Here is a 21,649-nt window from a genome sequence, read left to right as displayed (position 1 = left end):
TCTATTTTTCTGTTTCAGGTTACACTGGAAAAAGTTCTTGGATTAACTATAAGTTCCACTGCTGGTCTCACATGTGATCCAAATACTGGGGCCATAGCATATCCGGCTGGGTAAGTCACTAAACGTGTTTTTGTAAAGATAGCATTCCTGTTCTTGGTTCAGGTATTTAAAAATCCGGTTATATAGAGATAGCATCAGTTGAGAATCGTGTAGCATGTTCAGTCATGACAGGTGTGTAGACCATGTGAAGATGTTGACTTTGAATAATTTTCTTTAATTCACAAAACTTTTGAAGCCACCTCCCCCTCCCTTTGTAAAAGGCTTCCTATTTGGGGGAAAGATTTTTTGGAGAAAACCGACTTTTGAGAACAATTTTTAACAAAAATTGTTTTTAGATTTCTACTTTGACTAGCCTGAGTCTTCGGAGGTGTCTGAGCAAAAAAAAAAAAAAAAGCGGTAGCAGGCAGACTCAAACCCATACCGCAAAGGAGGAAAAGAACGTGTAAAAACAATGTGACATGTTAGCTGTTGTGCCTATCGCCAAACCGGAAGTGACATAGGTTTAAATTTAGGCTAGACAATCGCAAAGAGGCGATGACTTTTGAAAATATCGGAAAAAAAAAGAAAAAAGCGACCCCTTCCTGTACAAAAGTGCTGAATTGAGGATGAAGGAATTAATGTTTTTGGCGAATTTTTTTATATTTGTCGTCTGAAGGGTCGACCTTCAAAATGATACCGATCTCGTGAAAATCGTCGCGTATGTCGAAATTTTTTGCGAGACAAACATACATTTAAACACAAGTGAAATTTATATTATAGACTAATGGGAGTGCCCGGCACTGGCCCGGGGTTTGGAGGTGTGTGTTGGAGAGGGGATAAATCAAAACAAAATGGGCTGTTTCAATATAAAAAAAAAAAAAAAAAACAGGTTAAAGAAAACAGCGAACATGCGAAAACAAAAAAATCAAGGTGTGTTTTTTTTTTTGGGGGGGGGGAGAATCCAAACAATTAAAAAAAAAAAAACAAAAAAAAAAAAACGATGATAAACTTTAGAAAATCTATAAAAAACAGTGTACGTGATGGAAAAAGAAAGAATGAACTGTTTCAATAATGGAAAAAATCGAGGTGTGTAAAAAAAAAAAAAAAAAAACGGCGGACAATGTTAAAACTTGTTAAAAAAAAACAAATCGGAAAAACAAAAAAAAAAGGTATCCTACATCAAGATTCGAACTTGCAACTTTTAGATAATGATGCTGCTCTTTAACTAACTGAGTTAAGAAAGGTTCACTGAAATTGGGTCGGTTTTTATAATATTTAAACTAATTCAATGTATGCCGTCATTGGCGTATGCATATATCGTTATCTTGTCATGAAGGAACGATTTTTTGCTACTCTCCCTGTAAAAAAAGCGTCTGGTTGAGGGTGAAGGAATTAATGTTTTTAGCCAATTTTTCTATATTTGTCTGCTTGAAGGTTGGAGCTTGAAAATAATGCCTATCTGGCGAAAATTTTTGCAAGACATACCCCCCCCCCCTCACACTTTGCCTTTTATATATACCCGGCATTGCCCGGGTGTTTGGAGGTGTCTGTGCTGTTAAATAAAAAAGAAACCAGGTAGGATCGAACCCGAAGCCCTGAGGCGAAGTTTGAAAATAAAATCGGCCAGCCAGAATGAGTTACTGAAAGATGTTTGAATTTATTTAAGTAAGAACCAAATTGAAAGGTGCGCGCACGGAAGTCGAGCTATTCAGCAAATGAGGTGAATGACCAGGTTTGTTTGTTATAATCGAAGTAAAAAAGAAAACCTTAAAACTTGAGGCGGGAGTAATCAAAACATCGAAAAAAAACTACAAAAACTAACGTAAGGCAAACGAACGATGTTAAATGTAAAAATCGAAAAAAAACCCAGAAAAACGAACACATGAAAAATGGCTTAAATAAGCCGGTTTCGATATTAAAATTTAAACATCGGTGGGTACCCGGGTGTTTTTGGGTGTGTGGTCGGGGGTGGATAAGTGAAGAAAAAAAAAAAAAAACAGAAAAACGAACGTTACGTGAAAAATGGCTTAAATAACACTGGTTCAATATTTAAATTTAAAAAAAAAAAAAAAAAGACATCTCACACCACGATTCGAACCCAAAACGTTTAGATAACGAACCAACACGCTAACCAACTGAGCTAACGCGACGTACATGAAATTTAGTCAGTTTTTCAACTATTTAAAGTAAATCAGGTCATGACGTCATCTGACGCATGCGTAGAACCGGTCGTCGTCACGAGAGGACCGTTTTTGTTGACCCCAATCAACGTTTTTGGCCAATTTTTCAATATTTTTCGATCGAAGGATGGAGCTTCAATATGATATCAAGTTTGTGAATTTTTGTCATGTCTGTTGAAAGTTTTTAGCGGACACACATACAAACATACATACATACACACATTTTCGCTTTTATATTTATAGACTAGCGGGGTTACCCGGCGTTGCCCAGATGTGTTTACATGTGTGTGTGCTCGGGTGGGGGTAAATTAAAACAAAAATATAATCGAAGTAATAACCCAGTTTAAATATTATAAAAAAACAATGTTAAAACTTTAAAAAATCGACAAAAAAACCCCAAAAAACAACAAACGTAGGGCAAATGAACGATGTTAAAATTTCTTAAAATCGTAAAAACAAAACCAAAAAAACGCGAATGTGATGGACCCCTCCCCCTGAAAAACGAACGTTAAAACTTTTAAAAAAATCTGAAAAATAAAAACAAAAAAAAAGCATAAGTGAAAAATGGCATAAATAACTCTGTTTCAATATTAAACCTTTAAAAATCGAAAAAACAAGACGACCTCTCACATCACAATTTGAACTTACACCCTTTAGATAATGACGCCACGCTCCAATCAACTGAGCTAAGAGGATGTTGGCAAAATTGGGGCGTTTTTTTTTTTTTTTAATATTTAAACTAATTCAAGTTCCGACGTCATTTGCACATGCATAGAAGCAATCTTGTCATGAAGATACAATTTTTTTTCCGCCCCTCATGGTAGAAAAGGGTCTGGTTGAGGGTGAAGGAATGAATGTTTTTGGCCAATTGTTCGATATTTGTCGGCCGAAGGTTCGAGCTTGAAAATGATACCTATCTCGTGAAAATCCATCGCCTCTGTCGAAAGTTTTTGCGAGACATACAAACACACACATTTTCGCTTTTATATATATATACTAGCGAGTGGTACCCGGCATTGCCCGGGTGTTTGTAGGGGTGTGTGGTATAAATAAAAAAGAAACCGGGGGGGGGGGGGTAGGATCGAAGCTGAACCCCTGAGGCGAAATTTGTAAATAAAATCGGCCAGCCGGAAGTGAAAGATGTTTGAAAGTCGTCGAGCGTTACGACGATGACGATGTAAGCATTGTTATAAGCGAAGTAAGAAAAAACGTTTTAATTAAGTCGGGGGGGGGGGGGTAAAACACACAAAAAAAAATAACGTAAGGCAAACGAACGATTAAAACAGAAAAACGAACGAACGTTACGTGAAAAATGGCGTAAATAATACGGGGTTCAATATTTAAATTAAAAAAAATCAAAAAAAAAAAAAAAGACATCTTACATCACGATTCGAACCCAAAATGTTTAAATAATGAACCAAGGCCATAACTACCTGCGCTAAAGCGGCGTATATAAAGTTTATTCGGTTTATCAACTATTTAAAGTAAATCAGGTCACGACGTCATGACGTCATCCGACGCATGCGTTGTTGATCCTCCCCCCTGTCGATTTCGGATCTCTCTCTCTCTCTCTCTCTGTTTGCGTCTCTCTCATTCTCTCTCTCTCTCTCTGTGTTTGCGTCTCTCTCACTCTCTCTCTGTGTTTGCGTCTCTCTCACTCTCTCTCTCTCTGTGTTTGCGTCTCTCTCACTCTCTCTCTCTGTGTTTGCGTCTCTCTCACTCTCTCTCTCTGTGTTTGCGTCTCTCTCACTCTCTCTCTCTGTGTTTGCGTCTCTCTCACTCTCTCTCTCTGTGTTTGCGTCTCTCTCACTCTCTCTCTCTGTGTTTGCGTCTCTCTCACTCTCTCTCTCTGTGTTTGCGTCTCTCTCACTCTCTCTCTCTGTGTTTGCGTCTCTCTCACTCTCTCTCTCTGTGTTTGCGTCTCTCTCTCTCTCTCTGTGTTTGCGTCTCTCTCACTCTCTCTCTCTGTGTTTGCGTCTCTCTCACTCTCTCTCTCTGTGTTTGCGTCTCTCTCACTCTCTCTCTCTCTGTGTTTGCGTCTCTCTCACTCTCTCTCTCTGTGTTTGCGTCTCTCTCACTCTCTCTCTCTGTGTTTGCGTCTCTCTCACTCTTTCTCTCTGTGTTTGCGTCTCTCTCACTCTCTCTCTCTGTGTTTGCGTCTCTCTCACTCTCTCTCTCTGTGTTTGCGTCTCTCTCACTCTCTCTCTCTGTGTTTGCGTCTCTCTCACTCTCTCTCTCTGTGTTTGCGTCTCTCTCACTCTCTCTCTCTGTGTTTGCGTCTCTCTCACTCTCTCTCTCTGTGTTTGCGTCTCTCTCACTCTCTCTCTCTGTGTTTGCGTCTCTCTCACTCTCTCTCTCTGTGTTTGCGTCTCTCTCACTCTCTCTCTCTGTGTTTGCGTCTCTCTCACTCTCTCTCTCTGTGTTTGCGTCTCTCTCTCACTCTCACTCTCTGTTTGCGTCTCTCTCTCACTCTCACTCTCTGTTTGCGTCTCTCTCTCACTCTCACTCTCTGTTTGCGTCTCTCTCTCACTCTCACTCTCTGTTTGCGTCTCTCTCTCTCTCTCTGTTTGCGTCTCTCTCTCACTCTCTCTCTCTGTTTGCGTCTCTCTCTCACTCTCTCTCTCTCTCTGTTTGCGTCTCTCTCTCTCACTCTCTCTGTTTGCGTCTCTCTCTCACTCTCTCTCTCTCTCTCTCTCTGTTTGCGTCTCTCTCTCTCTCTCTGTTTGCGTCTCTCTCTCTCTCTCTCTCTGTTTGCGTCTCTCTCTCTCTCTCTGTTTGCGTCTCTCTCTCTCTCTCTCTCTCTCTCTCTCTCTCTCTGTTTGCGTCTCTCTCTCACTCTCTCTCTCTCTGTTTGCGTCTCTCTCTCACTCTCTCTCTCTCTGTTTGCGTCTCTCTCTCACTCTCTCTCTCTGTTTGCGTCTCTCTCTCACTCTCTCTCTCTGTTTGCGTCTCTCTCTCTCTCTCTCTCTCTCTCTCTGTTTGCGTCTCTCTCACTCTCTCTCTCTCTCTCTGTTTGCGTCTCTCTCTCACTCTCTCTCTCTCTCTGTTTGCGTCTCTCTCTCTCACTCTCTCTCTCTCACTTCGTCTTCCTTATTCTAAAGACTGGAAAATGGCGTCTGGCTGTTTTTATATTTAAAAACTTCGTTTGTTAATATTTTTTGTAAGCATATTTTTTTTTACTTCACATGTTTGGCTTATTATTTTTCGTTTAACTATCGTATCTACCTATTTTGAATGTGGTAATAACTTTGGTAACGTTGCCATAGCGTAGAAGTTCATAGATTAGCTTTAATTTTTTTTTTACCGATAACATTTTTAAATTGTAAATTCAGACCGCCATTAGAGGTTGCTGACGTCAAGATCACGTGACATGATTCAGTGGGTTTTAAATACAAGTTGACCCAAAATAAACGGCCGCGTGTATACTTTATGTAGAAGAGTTGGCGGCCATATTTTTTGGGGCAGTTATAAATCGATTTAAAAATATGTAATGTTTAACATTAAAATGTCACTTTTTTGGGGGCCCTCCCTCTGCAGAAAATCGATCAGTTGATGCACTTCTGATGGTCACTTTGGGCCAATTTTTCGATATTTGTCGTCGGGAAGGTGGGGCTTTCATATGAGACCAAGTTTGAATTTTTGTTGTGTCTGTCGAAAGCTTTTAGCAAACATACATACATACACACAAACATACATACACACATTTTCGCTTTTATATATATATAGAAGATAGATAGAAGATATATAGACTAGCCTGAGTGCCCGACGTTGTTGAGCAAAAAAAAAAAAAAAAAAAGTTTTAGTAGGCAGGCAGGCTCGAACCCGTGATACGAAAGCGGAAAAGAAAGTTGTGTGTGTAAGGGTGTTGGTTGAGCAAAAAGAAAAAAAGCGAAAAAAAAAAAAAAATTGGAATAGTAAGCAGGCTTGAACCCATAACGTACCAGAGAAAAAAGAGGTGAAAAAAAAACTGTCTTACCAATGTGCCTACCGTGGGTGTGACATCATGGGTGGTCAAAATAACACCTTTTATGTGACGTCGAGGGTTGAATGACTTGCGAAAAAAACCGACCCTCCCTGTAGAAAAGTGTCCAGTTGAGAGTGAAGGAATTACTGTTTTTGGCCAATTTTTTGATATTTGTCGTCTGAAAGGTTGAGCTTCGAAATGATACCGATCTCGTGAAAATCCATCGCCTCTGTCGAAAGTTTTTGCAAGACTTACATACATGCATACATACATTTAAACAGACAGGTGAGATTTATATTATAGATGTTAGAGTGAGGGAAATGTCAAATGATAAACACAAACAAAATGAATGCAAAATTCACAAGAGATACTTTATTTTTAAAAGTGGAAGTTTATATAAATACTAGCTGCATATACCCGGCCTTGCCTGGTGGAAACGTTGCCCGGCGGAGGGATTATTGACATACTATTTAAGATACACCAAATAAAATATTCTAACTTGTTACAAAAAGTGACTGCATGTTGGATTTAGGGAACCGTAAAGCACATCTATCTTGGTTTATGAAAGTCAAACGCAAAGTAACTTTCAAAGCTTAAACAGGAAATAAGATTACTTCCACTTTTAAACGCCACTGCTCTCAGCTATTAATACATGAAAAAAATTAAATTATGTAAATTGACTTTACATAATATTTATAAATAAAACAATTAAGATGATTCTGTTACAACAAACAATAAAATCCAGCTAATTATTAAAATAGATTTTATTTAATCTAATATACAAATGACGGTATTCATTGAATGTAGATTTCTTTTTAATACATAGGTATGTATAGCAATCATGCTGGAATATCGTGTATGTAAGTCCGTTTTCAGTGTGAGCATTAATTTGTGGAACAGTGTACCTTTTGTACATATTTAAATAGTAAACAAAGACCAGCATATAACTTTATTATAATACAAGATTCAAGCAAGCAAGCTCGAATGGTCCAGAGTTATATATATATATATATATATATATATATATATATATATATATATATATATAATTAGAATGTTTAATATTTTTAGTCTTTGTAGAATTGATAGGGTTCATATGCTGAGATATCGAAAAGTATGATTCAATAATTTAAGAGTTGCAAATTATCCGCTAGTCTGAAAAATTTTAATCAAAACTTACCCACTCAACCATGGCTGCAGAATTAAAAAAAATATTGATAAATTTTGCATTCAAAGTTTGGTCCTTAGTTGCTTGAGAAGTGTGTTTAATAACTACTTTGATTACTCCTTTGGAAACAGGAGTTATGCTTGCTCGTTTTGCAATACAGTTGTAATTTGCAATTAACTCGCTAAGAGATGTATCTCTAAGTTTCTATCTGATTTACTCTCTCCTACTATATTATTTTATCTGGCATCTATCATCCAATTCTATATTTCTGTTAACACTACAATCAAAGGTAATAAAACTATTAATTTCTGGAAATTTTCAATGATATATTCTTATACCTTACATAAAAATAGATTTATATTACATATATCCTTGACCAATCTTGCGTTTTAATAAATATATAACATTTTTACTGAAAAAAAAAAAAGTGTAAAAAATGTGACAAAACGCATATGGCTTAAAGGGGGGAAAATATCCAAACAGGCAAGGCCAAAAAAAGTCATAACTTTATTTTTAGTCACATTTAAAAAAAAAAAAAAAAAAAAAAAAAAAAAATGATTCTTTCTTAGATCATCAAGCTCTTTCTACATATGGCATTATTGAGATATTTTAAGCAATTACAATTTTTTTTTTTCATGTGTATTACTATAATAATGCACATAATTGCCCATTTATAAACAAAAGGAAGTATAACAGGAAGTAATATTATTTAACCTGAAGTTAGAGAGAACAGATATATTGAGCAGAAAGAGGCCAATTTTGAATTTTTATGTTTATTCAAAACAAAATTTTACTGGCTTGGCAAGCTCACTTTTTTCTGATTCAATCTAAGCTCAAAGGCTAATCCGTGTGTAGCAATTTTTCTATTATGATTCTGTTAAAACATTTTTCAATTCAAATGATGTTTTGGTATGTTCTGTACCTTCAGATATGCAAGAACCAAGTTAAAAGAAAGTAAAATGTTTTCACATTGGGCATAGAATTGTGAATAAAAGAGAAGACAGTCGGGTGAGGTGTCTTCAAGGGAAATTGATTTCTGGTTTACTAGACGGTTAAATGTACTAATTGTCTTAAATTTTGAATGTGTTGGTGAGAACGTGTCTGTGAAAATGTATTGGGGAGTGATTAGGTGGATGTGTAGGTAGCAAATATTTAAACAAAAGATTATTGAAAGAAACCAACAACCAAAACTATTCTTGTTACTTTGATGAAAAAAAAAAGAAAATGTTTTTGATTTATTTGCTTCTATGTTTTGCTGATTTGTCTTTTTTGCCCATTTCTATTCTACATGCATTTAATTTAATCACATTGACATATCGATGTTAAGCAATTTTGAGCCTGGTCAGTACCACATGAGTGACTATTTGGGAATACCAGGCGCTGTACATAGGACATTGACACCTCCCTGCCAGAACTACAAAAACCAAACATCATCGTCCGGGTCAGATATACACGATTGGGGATCGCTTGTGAATTTAATATTTCTTTGATTCTCCCTTCTTTGGAGAAAGCTGGTTCAACCTGCCTAAGGTTAATGCCGTTGGTATACATGCACACATGTATAGATTTCTTTTTTCATCTTATAGCATACCGTGGCCGCTTTCTTTGATCCCCGTAGAATTTTTCTGTTAAGAGACTGCTGTTCATGTCTCTGAAGTAATTAGTAATGTCTAGTTTTATAGGTGGTTGTAATTCTGATGTGGCAGTTGTAGAGATGTTCAGCTTTTCTTCCTTTATCTTTGACTAGCGGGGGGTACCCGGCGTTGCCCGGGCGTTTGGAGGTGTTTGTGGTTTTGGGTAAATCAAAACACCCGGGGTTTTGTGTCGGGGGGGGGGGGTAAAATAAAAAAAATGTTTTGATAGGTAAGTATGAAGGATCAAACCCAAACCCTTGAGTCGAAGTTGGAAATTAAAGTGTGAAAAAAAAATGTGCGACGTTAATCACTTGGCCACCACAAAATAATAACGGAAACTTGTTTGAATTTATTTAAGTATTAAAACTTGGCAGGTGCCCGTACTTAATGAGGTCAACTTTGACTGCGAAGCAGTATTTTATTTACTGCGGGGCAGGATTTAAAATTTTTTTTTTTTTTTTTTGTTTCCCCAAGATGTTGTAGGGAAAACCAGCTCCCCTTAAAAAGGGGATTGTCCAAATTGAATAGCAATTCTCTGATATAAGGAGAAACTCTGATTGCTTTCGGACGTTTCCAGAAAAATGCCGCCAGAATTAGTTTCACTTTTATTATACGAAAAAGCTTAATGCACATGCGGCGATCGAAAACTGTTGAATATTTATCTTTTCAAAGTCGAGCAAATTAAATAGACAGGCGACCCCCGTTGTTAACTCGTAGATATTATCATTTAGACGTGATATAAAAAGTTTTAAGTGAGTCGACCGATCGCTTCTCGGAAAAAGCCTTTCTCGGACATGCACAAAAAGCGAACATACATACATTTTCGCTTTTATATTTATAGATTAAAAAGAACAACAAATAACCTTGTTAATTGCTCTGAGATTTGAATTATTACTTATGGTTACTTTCAATAAATGCATTAAGATGAGCTGCATCTTCCTTTCTCAACACTCTCAGGCTGGAGGCGGACTCAAAATACATGTTGGATCACTTAGACATCAAATTCCCAGAGGCAGGATTTTTTTTTTTTTTTTTTTTTTTTTTAGCTTTTCTGCCATGTATTTCCTATCATTATATCCTGCCTCATAGTCCTAATTCTAAACTTTTAATTTTTAAATGTAATTTTCCATTCTCTGATTAATTCTAACCTTATGTAGAAAAATTCCGATTTTAATCATACTTTTTACACATCCACACGTAAATATTGCTCTGATATTAAGAATGGTTAAATTATTTATTGACCAGAAAAATAAAGAAATGATTAAAAGAATCCGCGTTATTTGGATTCTTTAAACTACAGTTCTCGTCTTGAGTGTTATTTCCATAAGCTGCTGATTGGTGTAACCTCCAACGTTCTTCAGGCGTATTTTGTTGAACTCGGGAATCTGCACGATGGGTAGCATGCTCTTGTTCCGTCAGCCATGACTAGATATAATTTCTAAGTAATTTGCAGTTGTATTGTAATACTCATGTAAAGATTAAGAAACATGATTAAAAAAAAAAAAAATGACTACTCCCTTCCCATAAAGGAAAAATAAACAAACCATGTGCTGTAATTAGTTGTTAACATTATCAGATTCATCTTTGACATTAACTGAATGATAAAAAGAAAAAAAAAAAATGAAACCTGAAAGTCATTTTATGTTCGGTAGATTAACCTCATTAAACTGCTTAAGGCAGCGTTTATTTTATATTTAGAATAAAGAAATGAGAATGAATACTAATATACGTCCATTCAATCTGAATGAGCGATGAAAATGCTATTTAAAACAGAAGTGTGACAGATGGACAGCGCTGCTTATAGATACTTGAGAAGGCGTTCTTAATGGTTACTATCCGGTTTGTTATTTGTGTGAATAAAAATTAACTCTTTTTTCATCCCAATTTTCTTTTATTCTAACTGGAGATGAAGCATTCTACTGGATGCCAGATATTCACCTTCCATCTCAGATATTCCAACTGAGAGATCGTTTTAAGATTCTAACCACCCCTTTAAGTGAAATTGTTTGTATCTCTTTTGCACTTGGTTCACTGAGTGTACTTGCCAGGTAGATTTTGAAATTCTTGTTCATGGGCCCTCCCGTTGCTCCTATAATTACTGGAATGATGGCGGTCTTCCTTAGATTCAAGGGTTTTTTTCATATCGTACATAAGATCTGGGTATTTTGTTACCTTTTCCCCTCTCAACTCTGTTAAAGCCAGCATCATTAGGGACATTAATACCTACTCGGGTTGCTTCTTTATCCTTGTTCCATATGACTATCAGATTTAGGTTACATAATTTTTTGATTATTCTGAAAAATTCTGTTAAGATAACCTTTTGTTTTGTCACTCTGTAAATCTTTTCTAGAGATCAAAAATTATCTCTTGTCAATTGTCAGGTCACTATTAACTTTGTTGAGTTCATTTGAGGGAAAGGAAGGTAGTCTCCCTTTACCATACTAGTCATAGGGAAGAGAGAATTGATGTCAAAGTTATTTTTAGAATAATCAAATATTTTTTTCATCTTCATCACTATAGAAATTTCAGTTTTGAGTTTTACTTAACGGCATGTCAACCTCTCATCACTAGAGATACATCGAGGATGAAGGTTAACAGATATAAAGAGATTAGTGAGACGATAGCGTACTGATCAGTACTGGTGTAAATTGGCAGAATTTGATTATTTAAAGGGACAGTTCAAATTCAGAATCGTAAGCACAACTAGAATTTGTTTACATTTGACTTGAAAACGTACAGTACAGTTTTACAAGCGGCCAGTTTTAGAAAAAAAAGTTTGTTCATGGAATTTGCATTTAGATTCAGGTACAGATAGTGAGTGGGGAAAATTGATGACAGTGGTTGTAGCTAGTCGAGTTTTTATTGTTTTGTACTGGGGACCATAGATTGACGCTCAGTTGAGCACTTACTATAAAAATAAAGATAGAGCCGAGAAAGACGTGTAACGTTTCTTCTATGAGAAAGCGATTGCAAGGAGGAGAAAAAAATATCGCCTGTGTTTCGAAGCCAGTTTTAAACCCTTTCGTATGCTGAAAAATTTTTTTTAAAAATTATTACTAGATTATTTTAGGCTTTTAAATGGTACAAAAGTTATAATATTAATTGATATTAAAGTTACATTGTGTTGCAGATAGAGGGGTTAATTCTGTGATGCACTTTTGAGATACCAAATTTTGTAAAAAATTTTTTGGATTTTTAGCAAACCCTTACCATTAAAACTAATTTTGATCTATTTCTGTCGGTATTTCAGATTGAGTTGCTTCGTTTTATTAAATACTAGCGTGTGTTGAACAAAAAAAGTGATAGTAGGCAGGCTGGCTCGAACCTGTATCGCAAAGGAGGAGAACATGTAAAAAAAAACAAAAAAAAAAACATAACGTCTTTACTGTTGCGTCCATCGCCAAACTGGAAGTAATGTAGGTTTAAATTAAGGCGAGACAGTCGAAAAGAGGGGATGACTTTCGAAAATATCGGCGAAAAAAAGCAACCCCTCTCTGTAGAAAAGTGTCAAGTTGAGGGTGAAGCAATTGATGTTTTTGACCAATTTTTTTTATATTTGTCGTCCGAACGGCCGTGCTTCAAAATGATATCAATCTCTTGAAAATCTGTCACCTCTGTCGAAAGTTTTAGGCAGACATACATATAAACATACATACATTTAAACAGACAGGTGAGATTTATATTATAGACTAGTGGGGTGGGGTGTACCCGCGGTGTTGCCCGAATGTTTGTAGGTGTGTGTGGTTGTTAATGAAAACCTAAGAATAAGCGAAGTAAAAAAAGAAAACATAAAAACGAAGCTGGGTAGGGGGGGGGTCATCAAAACATCGAAAAAAAAACAAAGAAAAACTAACGTAAGGCAAACGAACGATGTTAAATATAAAAATCGAAAAAACAAAAAAGAAAACAGAAAAACGAACGTTAAAACTAAAAACCAAAAAAAAAAAACGTGAAAAATGGCTTAAATAAGCCTGTTTCGATATTAAAATTTAAAAAATCGGTGGGTACCCGGGTGTTTTTGGGTATGTTGTCGGGGGTGGGGGTGTTAATGAAAACCTAAGAATAAGCAAAGTAAAAAAAAACAAAACAAAAAAAAACAGAGACGAACGTTACGTGAAAAATGGCTTAAATAACACTGGTTCAATATTTAAATTTAAAAAATCGAGAAAAAAAAAAGACATCTCACACCACGAGTCGAACCCAAAACGTTTAGATAATGAACCAACGCTCTTACCAACTGAGCTAACATGACGTACATGAAATTTGTTCAGTTCTTCAACTATTTAAACTAAATCAGGTCATGACGTCATCTGACGCATGCGTAGAACCGGTCGTCGTCATGAGAGGACGGTTTATGTTGACCTCTCCCCCTGTAGAAAATTGTCGATTTCAGAGTGAAAAAATGAACGTTTTTGGCCAATTTATCGATATTTTTTGGGCGAAGGATGGAGCTTCAATATGATACCAAGTTTGTGAATTTTTGTTGTCTGTCGAAAGTTTTTAGCGAACACACATACAAACATACATACACACATTTTCGCTTTTATATATATAGATGGCGGAGCAATACACGCTATCCTTGCTTTCTCATAAAACTTGATTGTCTTAGTAAAAAAAACGAAAAACAAACAAAACTATTTGATCAATTTACGTAATTTTTGGAATTACATTTTCATTCCATGATACAGAATTTTTCTGTATTTTCGTTTTCTTTGTAATAAGTTGAGTTTTGGACAAGTACTGGCGTGTTTGTGTTCTTTCTCCATTTTTTTATTTTTTTATTTTCCTCTCTCAGCTGATATTTCTTATGGATATGCATATTCTTTAAAGTCGACCTGTACTTGAAACATCAAGTTAATTCATGTCGAAAACAGATTGAAAATAAAAATGAATTAATAACTCTGACCAAATGTCAAAACTAGCTTCCCTTTTTCAGTATGGAATTCACATTTGGTTTTACTTAAGGAAATTTCTGATGCGCACGCGTCAGTCGGATGAGTTTTGTTGATTTTGGACCCTGTTATCATCAAACTTGTTCTTATTGATGACAGATTCATCTTCTACATTATTGCTAAATAAGGGAGGAGGCATTGAAATCGTTTACATATTTACATGAAGAAAAGAAAATATTCTTATCTCTTTGAAAAAGAGATAGAAAAAAAAAGGAGTTCAAATAAGTCGAAATTATTTCCGAGCATTTTTTTTTTTTTTTTTTTTTGATGAGTCCAAGTTTTTTCTTTTAGCTTTTATTTTTTTCTCTTTTGAACTTTACAGTCTTTTATATTTTTCTTTCATTATCTCTCCTTTTTTTTTTTTTTTTTTTTCCTTTGGACTTTTTCTTTTCTTTTCATTGTCAGTTTTTGTTGGTTCCCTTTTCGTTCCCCTCCTTTAGGACACCGTTTTTTTAAACTTTATTGTTACATGTCGACACTTGCGACCAACACGTATGTAGACAGTTGCAAGGAAACAGACAAAGAATTCGACTTTCATTTTTTCAATTGAAACAACAGGCATTTATTTACAGGTACTTCCAGAATAACGCCTTGTCTCTTGTTCAAAACTCTTCTCGTACTCCAACATCCAACAAGACTCTGCCATGTCGAACACATGTTTTTTGTCCGGCCATGTTTAAGACATGTTTTTCCTTGTCGCTCTTGGGCCACGTGTGTAACACGTCTATTTTTGTCCTTTTTTGGACCACATCTTTTTTTATAATCTTTTCCTTTCCTGCCCTTCTTCCTCGCTGTGACGTCATCTTGCACACGGCTCGGTCATTTGCTATACATGCGTCCGCGCTCTGTTAAACTTTTTACACTTTTTTTTTGTTTGTTTTATTTCATTTGTTTTTCATCTTCCTTTCCTCTTTCTACCTTGTTTATCCGCTTTTCTAATCTGTACTTCACAGTATCATATATACAAACTGTTAAGAAAATAGCGATCCATTTCATTTATTCAGCTCATATGTGATCCATTTATCAAGCTTTTTCACTATACCAATTTCTTTCAGATGATCTGAATTTCTCTTGCACTTTGCCATAAGTTTTCTTGACAGCAATTGTTGATAATGCATGACCGTCTTCTACTTCATACTAGCACCACAAAATTTCTCCAACAACCTTCATGCTCTCTGGTCACTGACCAACGCTTCTCATTTTCTGTTATTTGATATTTGGGAAGTATTACAACAGTTTGAACTTTTGTAATTTGCTGCTGTGGATTTCTTTTCATCTTCCCTTCTCTCAGTGTCATCGTCTCACTGCCAAGATGGGCGCACAGTGGTTCACAAGTATGAAAAAGAGATAACACATATGAAAACATAAAATTTGACACATTCTGTAGATATCAGTTGAACTCTGTGACATCATCATGGGAAATAACCCTATAAGCGCAAACGTTCATATCTTAGTCACATCTGTTGAAACCTCTTTGTTACCGGCTGTCAGCTCATCTTGGGCCTCCTAAAGCTCTCTTGATCTGGTTTGAGTTGCAATCTGCCGCCTGCCTCCGACTGTCCCTAACTGGCAACTGTCGTCAATGGTCGCAAACTCAAGACTGTTCATAAATTGTTGTGAACTGTTGCAAAACTCGCTCTCACTTCTAAAACTTTAAATATATCAGTCTCTGTCTGGTTTTTATCCAGTCACAGCCATACCTTGATTAACCATCCGATTTTTTTAACGCCATTTTTGTGCCATGGTGAACAACTTCCTCTCCATTGTTTCTACTAAACCCACTTCCTATACCTTTTGTTATAATTTTTCCTTTTTTTTGTTTCACTTCCTAACACTTTTGTTGTTGGTGGGGAGGTGGGGAGATCCATAATATCAGATTAGCACCACAAAATTTTTGAAACCACGTTTATATTCTTTTTACAGATAATATTTTGGAAATTATGGATAAGTATAGCATTGAACAACGCAAGTTGTGAAATTGTTTTAACAAAATCAGGCAATGCTTTGGCGACATTATCTCTCGCTATGGCAATGTCAAATGGCCACCACGTTTCTCAGACTTGACTAACCCAGACTTTTTCTTGTGGGGATATCTTAAAGAGTCTGTTAACAAACCCCAAACCCTGCAAGAATTTAAGGAAAACATCAGGAACGAAACAAGGGAGTTAAATTGCAATGCAGAGATTCTGCAATCTATCATGAATAATGTTTTGGAAAGAGCACAAATATGCGAAGGCGAAAATAGACAATATTTAAGACATTTCATAAATAAAAATTGTTTGAAATTACAGAAATATATCATCAAAAATGAAAAAAATCTATTCAAGTTCGAAACCCTTCAGCGACTTTTTGGGCACGTTGTATAATTTATATAATTATAAAACTCAAATGACAAGCGTAAATAAACATAAACCTATAACAGCGTAAACAAATAAACACAAATCGCTGGACCGGTTTTGTTCGAACAAACGGACGTTCTTAGAAAAGCGAATATCTTACATTTATTGAATAAAAAACTTCAAGATATGGGAAGCAAACACAAAACATGATTACAAATATGTATAATCATCGACCTGTTTCATATATACGATATGTATTATACTAAATAATCAACGCGACAATAGAATGTATTGTTTTACTGGGTACGTTTTCAGGGTCCCATTTTTTTTTTTTTTTTTTTTTTTTTTTTTGCGTTTAAATTATCCAAAATAAACAATTGTTAATACTTTCTGCTTTTTTTTAAATCGTTCATTTCCGTATTACGTTTAAGTTATTTTAACGCAATTTTCTTACAAATAAATCTACTTTAATCCATTGACAACCATAAGAACATTTTGCAACGGCGATTTACCGATCGCCTTCCTCTAATTTATTCTCCATTTTTTAATACTTTTCTTAAAAACATTCATTTTCTTCTACACTACCAATATAAATAAATAACCCCGAAAATGTTTTTTTTTTTAAATTGCGTTACATATAAATAATCAACGCGACAATAAAACGTATCGTTTTACTGTGTATGTTTTCAGCGTCCCATTTTTTTTTTTTTTTTTGCGTTTAAATTAAGATATATCAAAATTTGAATCTAACTTTAAGTATTATGGTATCTGTTCAGAGCACATTTACCTATAAGTATGGCAAACCACTTATAATTCAATGGCTGTAAATTTTTTTTTTTTTAAATAATCAATTATAATAAACAGAACGACTCATAGAAATCTATCTACATTCTTTTTTCATTTTAATATATTTTCATAGAAATGTTTCTGCTATGTCACAAAAAACTATTTTCTTTATGTCACAAGTGTCATGCTCATACATTAATTCCATAGCTAATATAACATACTGACCCAACGGGTTACGGGTAGTCTAGTTTACATATAAAAATTTGTGTAAGGGATACATCAAGGCAAGTACATATATTAGATAAACAAATGAGGAAAAAATTTAGGATGTTTACATTACAGGTACCCATTAATAAAATGGAAAATATGACATTTTGCTAATTACAGATTACTTTTCAGAAAAAGCCAAAGAATTAAATAACGGATAAATTCGCTAATAACCAACATGGCAGTTTATAGAGGTTCACGCGTATTATCTCTCATAGAGTAGATGAAGTTGAACGTTTTCATAATCATTTTTACTTAGTGCTAAATAGAAGCGAAGGAAGAAAATGTAAAAAAAAAAAAAAAAAAAAAAAAAAAAAAGAGAAATAGAAAAATTTACTGATAAAGTTAAAAATAGTATCGAAGGATAGGAATATAAATTAGTAAATAGAAATCGATTAAATAATACTCAAGAAATTTTTTTTTTTTTTTTTTTACATAGGCATCACCACTTATCAAGGCCAAGAGGCCACTCAAGGATAAGGGTTAAAGAGTGTACAGTAGACATTGGACAATATAGTAATCATTAGTAATGAAAATTTGGTAAATTTGATAACTTATATAGAACGGCTCATCAAGAACTTATTTACGTTAGACTTGAACACAACCGTATTGTAGTCAGCCGGAAAGCAGGAAAACGGAAGACAATTCCACAGGTGTGCAGTTCTAAGAAAGAAGCTTTGTTCATGGAATCTACGTTTAGGTTTAGGCACAGATAAAGAGTGGGGGGAATTATTGATAGTGTGTACAGCTAGACAAGTGTTTCTTGTGAAAGTTTGGCGAGGGGGGACCATAGATTGAAGCTCAGTTGAACACCTTCCATGAAAATAACGATACATCAGAGACAAACTCGCAACATCTCTTCTGTGAGATAGAGGTTGCAAGGAAGAGAAAAGGACATCTCCTACGAGGCTACGAAGTCTATTTTGAACTCTATCAAGGCGGAACAAGTCCTTTCTAGCAGCTCCTGCCCAGATGTGGCAACAATATTCCATCCTTGGACGTACTTGGCTCTTATATAGATAGAGAATAGCATTATTGTGAAATAAGTAAATATAAGAGTATATAAAAATGAAATAAAAACAAGCCTATATACACACACACGAGTAAGGAGACCCAACATTGTCCGGGATTGAATGATGATCAATGAATGTTTCACACTCCCATATTTTAATTGTCATCAAAATCCGTGAAATCGCCTATTTTTCAGTCAATCCGATTGATTGCCTACTCTAGTTGGAGATCCATTTCAGTGCACCTGGAGGAAGCTTCACATGCCTCCCCCCAGTGACTTAGTCCACAATACATTGTAGTCTACATTGCACTGTAGAGAACCTACTGTTGATTTTATAAATTATTTTTTATACAATAGCCTGAATTAAAGTTTAAAATGCACAAGTCAATTATCATGCTTTAATTGTGCTCCAAGCAAAATCGTTCATTTGGAATGTACCCCTGTCATATCAAAGAACCTACTGTTGACTCTATATGCCTGGCTTTACTGCTTGTGTGGTGATAATGGCTTGAATTTAAGTTTAAAATTAGAAAGCTAAGTATCATGGTGTAATTGTGCTTTAAACAGAAACATTCATTTCAAACGCGCCCCTGTCATATCAAAGAACTATACTGCTGATAGTCGGACCTTTCAGCTTGTGTGACAATAAAACTTCTCAAATGCACTTTTGATGTTAAGCTGTGTAAGGTGTTAACTTTGGTCAAAATCGCCTCTTTCTTCTTTCATTGGGTTATTTTGATTATTGATACTTATTGAAGACATTCTGATACAAAACCTATCTAAGAACATTGCCAGATACATAAAGTATATTTGTGTGAAATTTCAGAAAAATTGGCTTAACCGTTTTTGAGTCCATAGAGAATGAACTCACATTCAGTTTATTTTATATAATCTATATATCTAGAAAAGTGAACGTGTCTGTGTGTGCCTGTCTGTCTGTCTGTCTGTTTGTGTACATTTTCCTTTGCAATAACTCTGCTAATTTCCAGTCTACAGACTCGAAAGTTGATATACAGGGTACTGAGGTTTGGGGAAATCCTTGTAATCCGTTTTCGGCCAGAAATTTGGCTGTTAAGGGGGGCAAAGTTCAATGATTTGACCTTTGAGAACTCTACCAAACTCCTCTGTCAATTTTGGGTCTAAACAATTAAAATTTTAGATATATGCTCTTTGGACATGGACCTAACTTAATAACTTGATTTGAGCCTAAAACAAATGTTAAAGGGTCAGAATAGGGGTCAAAGTAAAAAAATTTGACCAAATTTCTCAGACAATTTCTGGTCTAAACATTTGAAAGTTTACATAAAGGGTATTCAGAGATAGGGCAAGCTTTTTAATCGGCTTGGGTCGAAAATTTTTAGTTACCAATATATAAATGTATGTTTGCATGTCTGCCTAAAACTTTCGACAGAGGCGACAGATTTTTACAAGGTTAGTATCGTTTTGAAGCTCGACCCTTCAGACGACAAATATCAAAAAATTGGCTAAAAACATTGTCTTCACCTTCAACTGGGCACGTTTCTACGGAGGGGGGGGGTCGCTTTTTTCGCCGATATTTTCGAAAGTCATCCTCTCCTTTTGATTGTCTAGCCTTAATTTAAACCTACATCACTTCTGGTTTGCCGATGGTCGTAACAGCAAAGACGTCAGTTTTTTCCCCGTTCTTTTCCTCCTTTGTGGTACGGGTTCGAGCCTGCCTTCCTACTACCACTTTTTTTTTGCTCAACATACACCTCCAAACACCCAGGCAACGTCAGGCTAAAATGTTAGTATATCTATAAAAGTGAAAATGTGTGTGTGTGTCTACATTTTCCTACCAAATCTTTTTAATCGGTTTTCGACCAGAAATTTGAGTATCAAGGGGTCAAAGTTCAATGATTTGACCTTTGAAAACTCTACCAAACTCCTCTGCCAATTTTGGGTCTAAACACTTGAAATTTTAAATGTAGGTTACTTGGACATAAATCAAACTTTAACTTGATTTGAGCCCCTAAAAAATAAATGTTATGGGGGTCAAAATTGAGGTCAAAGTTTAAAAAAAAAATTGCCCTCTGCGGTCTCTACCAAATTACTCAACCAATTTCTGGTCTAAACATTTGAAATTTTACATAAAGGATATTCAGAGATAGGGCAAGCTTTTTAATTGGTTTGGGTCGAAAATTTTAGCTGCCAAGGGATCACAGTTCAAAAAATTTGACCTATGCAGTGTCTAGCAAGCGACTCGGCCAATTTTGGGTCTAAACATTTAAAATTTATACATAACGGGTATTCAAACATGCGGCAAGCATTTTAATCAGATTTGAGGCAAAAATTTGGCTGCCAAAAGGTCAAAGTTGAAAGAGTTGACCGTTGCAGATTCTACTAAATTCTTCTGCCAATTTTGAGTTTAAAGACTTGAAATTTTAGATGTAGGTAACTTGGACATGGGTAAAACTTTGTATTTTGATTGAGACCAAAATAATAAATGTTATGGGGTCAAAGTTAAAAAGATTGACCTCTGCAGTCTCTACGAAATTACTCAGACAAATTTTGGTCTAAAGATTTGAAATCTGACATAGTGTATTCACACGTAGGGCAAGTTATGAATAGTACATAGGGCTCGAGCATATATATATATATATATAGAGAGAGAGAGAGAGAGAAAGATAAGATAAGAGGTATGTTTTTGTAATCAAAGTATAGCATTTATTCTGTCTTTGGTTGGAGGAGAAATTCTTGAGAGGCAATTTTTATTTTTGTCTCATCCAGAGTGCCCTTTTTGGGGGAACTGGATATTCCCCACATAAAAAAAATTATCTTGTAGCTAACTTTACCTTTGTGACGAATAATTATGGACTTTAAACAAAATACCCTACATTCTTTCATTATTTTTCTAAAAAGATTTTGACTAATGAAACCCGAAAGTCCATCATACATTTTGACTTTCCTTTTGTCATGCATTCTTTCCTTCACGATTGAAGAGTTTCTTTTACAAATTTAAAATGTTTGTTTGTTTTTCCTTTCTTTTTTTAACATGGCGGCAGCACATGTTCTACTAACCTACTTCCTTCTCTTTCATTATTCTGTCCTGTCGACTAAGGACGCACATGAGTGTCATAACTTCTCTGGCAGATTTGACTTTTTCTATTTTTTTTTTTTTTCTTTACATTTTCCGTGAGTTAAATTCTATTTCAGTCACCCAGATTATTTAAATTTAAATCGGTTTTGTCATCACTCCCAAACATTTTTTAATATACAGCTCATATTGACACAAGGTAAACAACATGGAGTCCGGTAAACAACATTGGTGACTATTTGGGAATACTAGG

General features: G+C 35.3%; 1 protein-coding gene across 5 annotated transcripts in view; it reads left to right on the top strand.

Annotated features, from left to right (window-relative positions):
- The window catches only part of LOC145260432 (uncharacterized), a 544,502-nt gene that overhangs the window by 184,901 nt on the left and 337,952 nt on the right, over positions 1-21,649 (top strand). For all 5 annotated transcript variants that reach the window (XM_080118436.1, XM_080118435.1, XM_080118434.1 and 2 more), the window contains exon 2: positions 19-110. In XM_080118436.1, coding sequence (XP_079974562.1) covers positions 19-110 — 92 coding nt within the window. The remainder of the gene's footprint in view (positions 1-18; positions 111-21,649) is intronic.

The sequence above is a fragment of the Euprymna scolopes genome, chromosome 36 (genome assembly GCF_053919585.1).
Source record: "Euprymna scolopes isolate OS-2025 chromosome 36, ASM5391958v1, whole genome shotgun sequence".
Taxonomy (NCBI): domain Eukaryota; kingdom Metazoa; phylum Mollusca; class Cephalopoda; order Sepiida; family Sepiolidae; genus Euprymna; species Euprymna scolopes.
The sequence above is the reverse complement of the archived record's forward strand: the minus strand, read 5'-3'. Positions and strand labels throughout refer to the sequence as shown.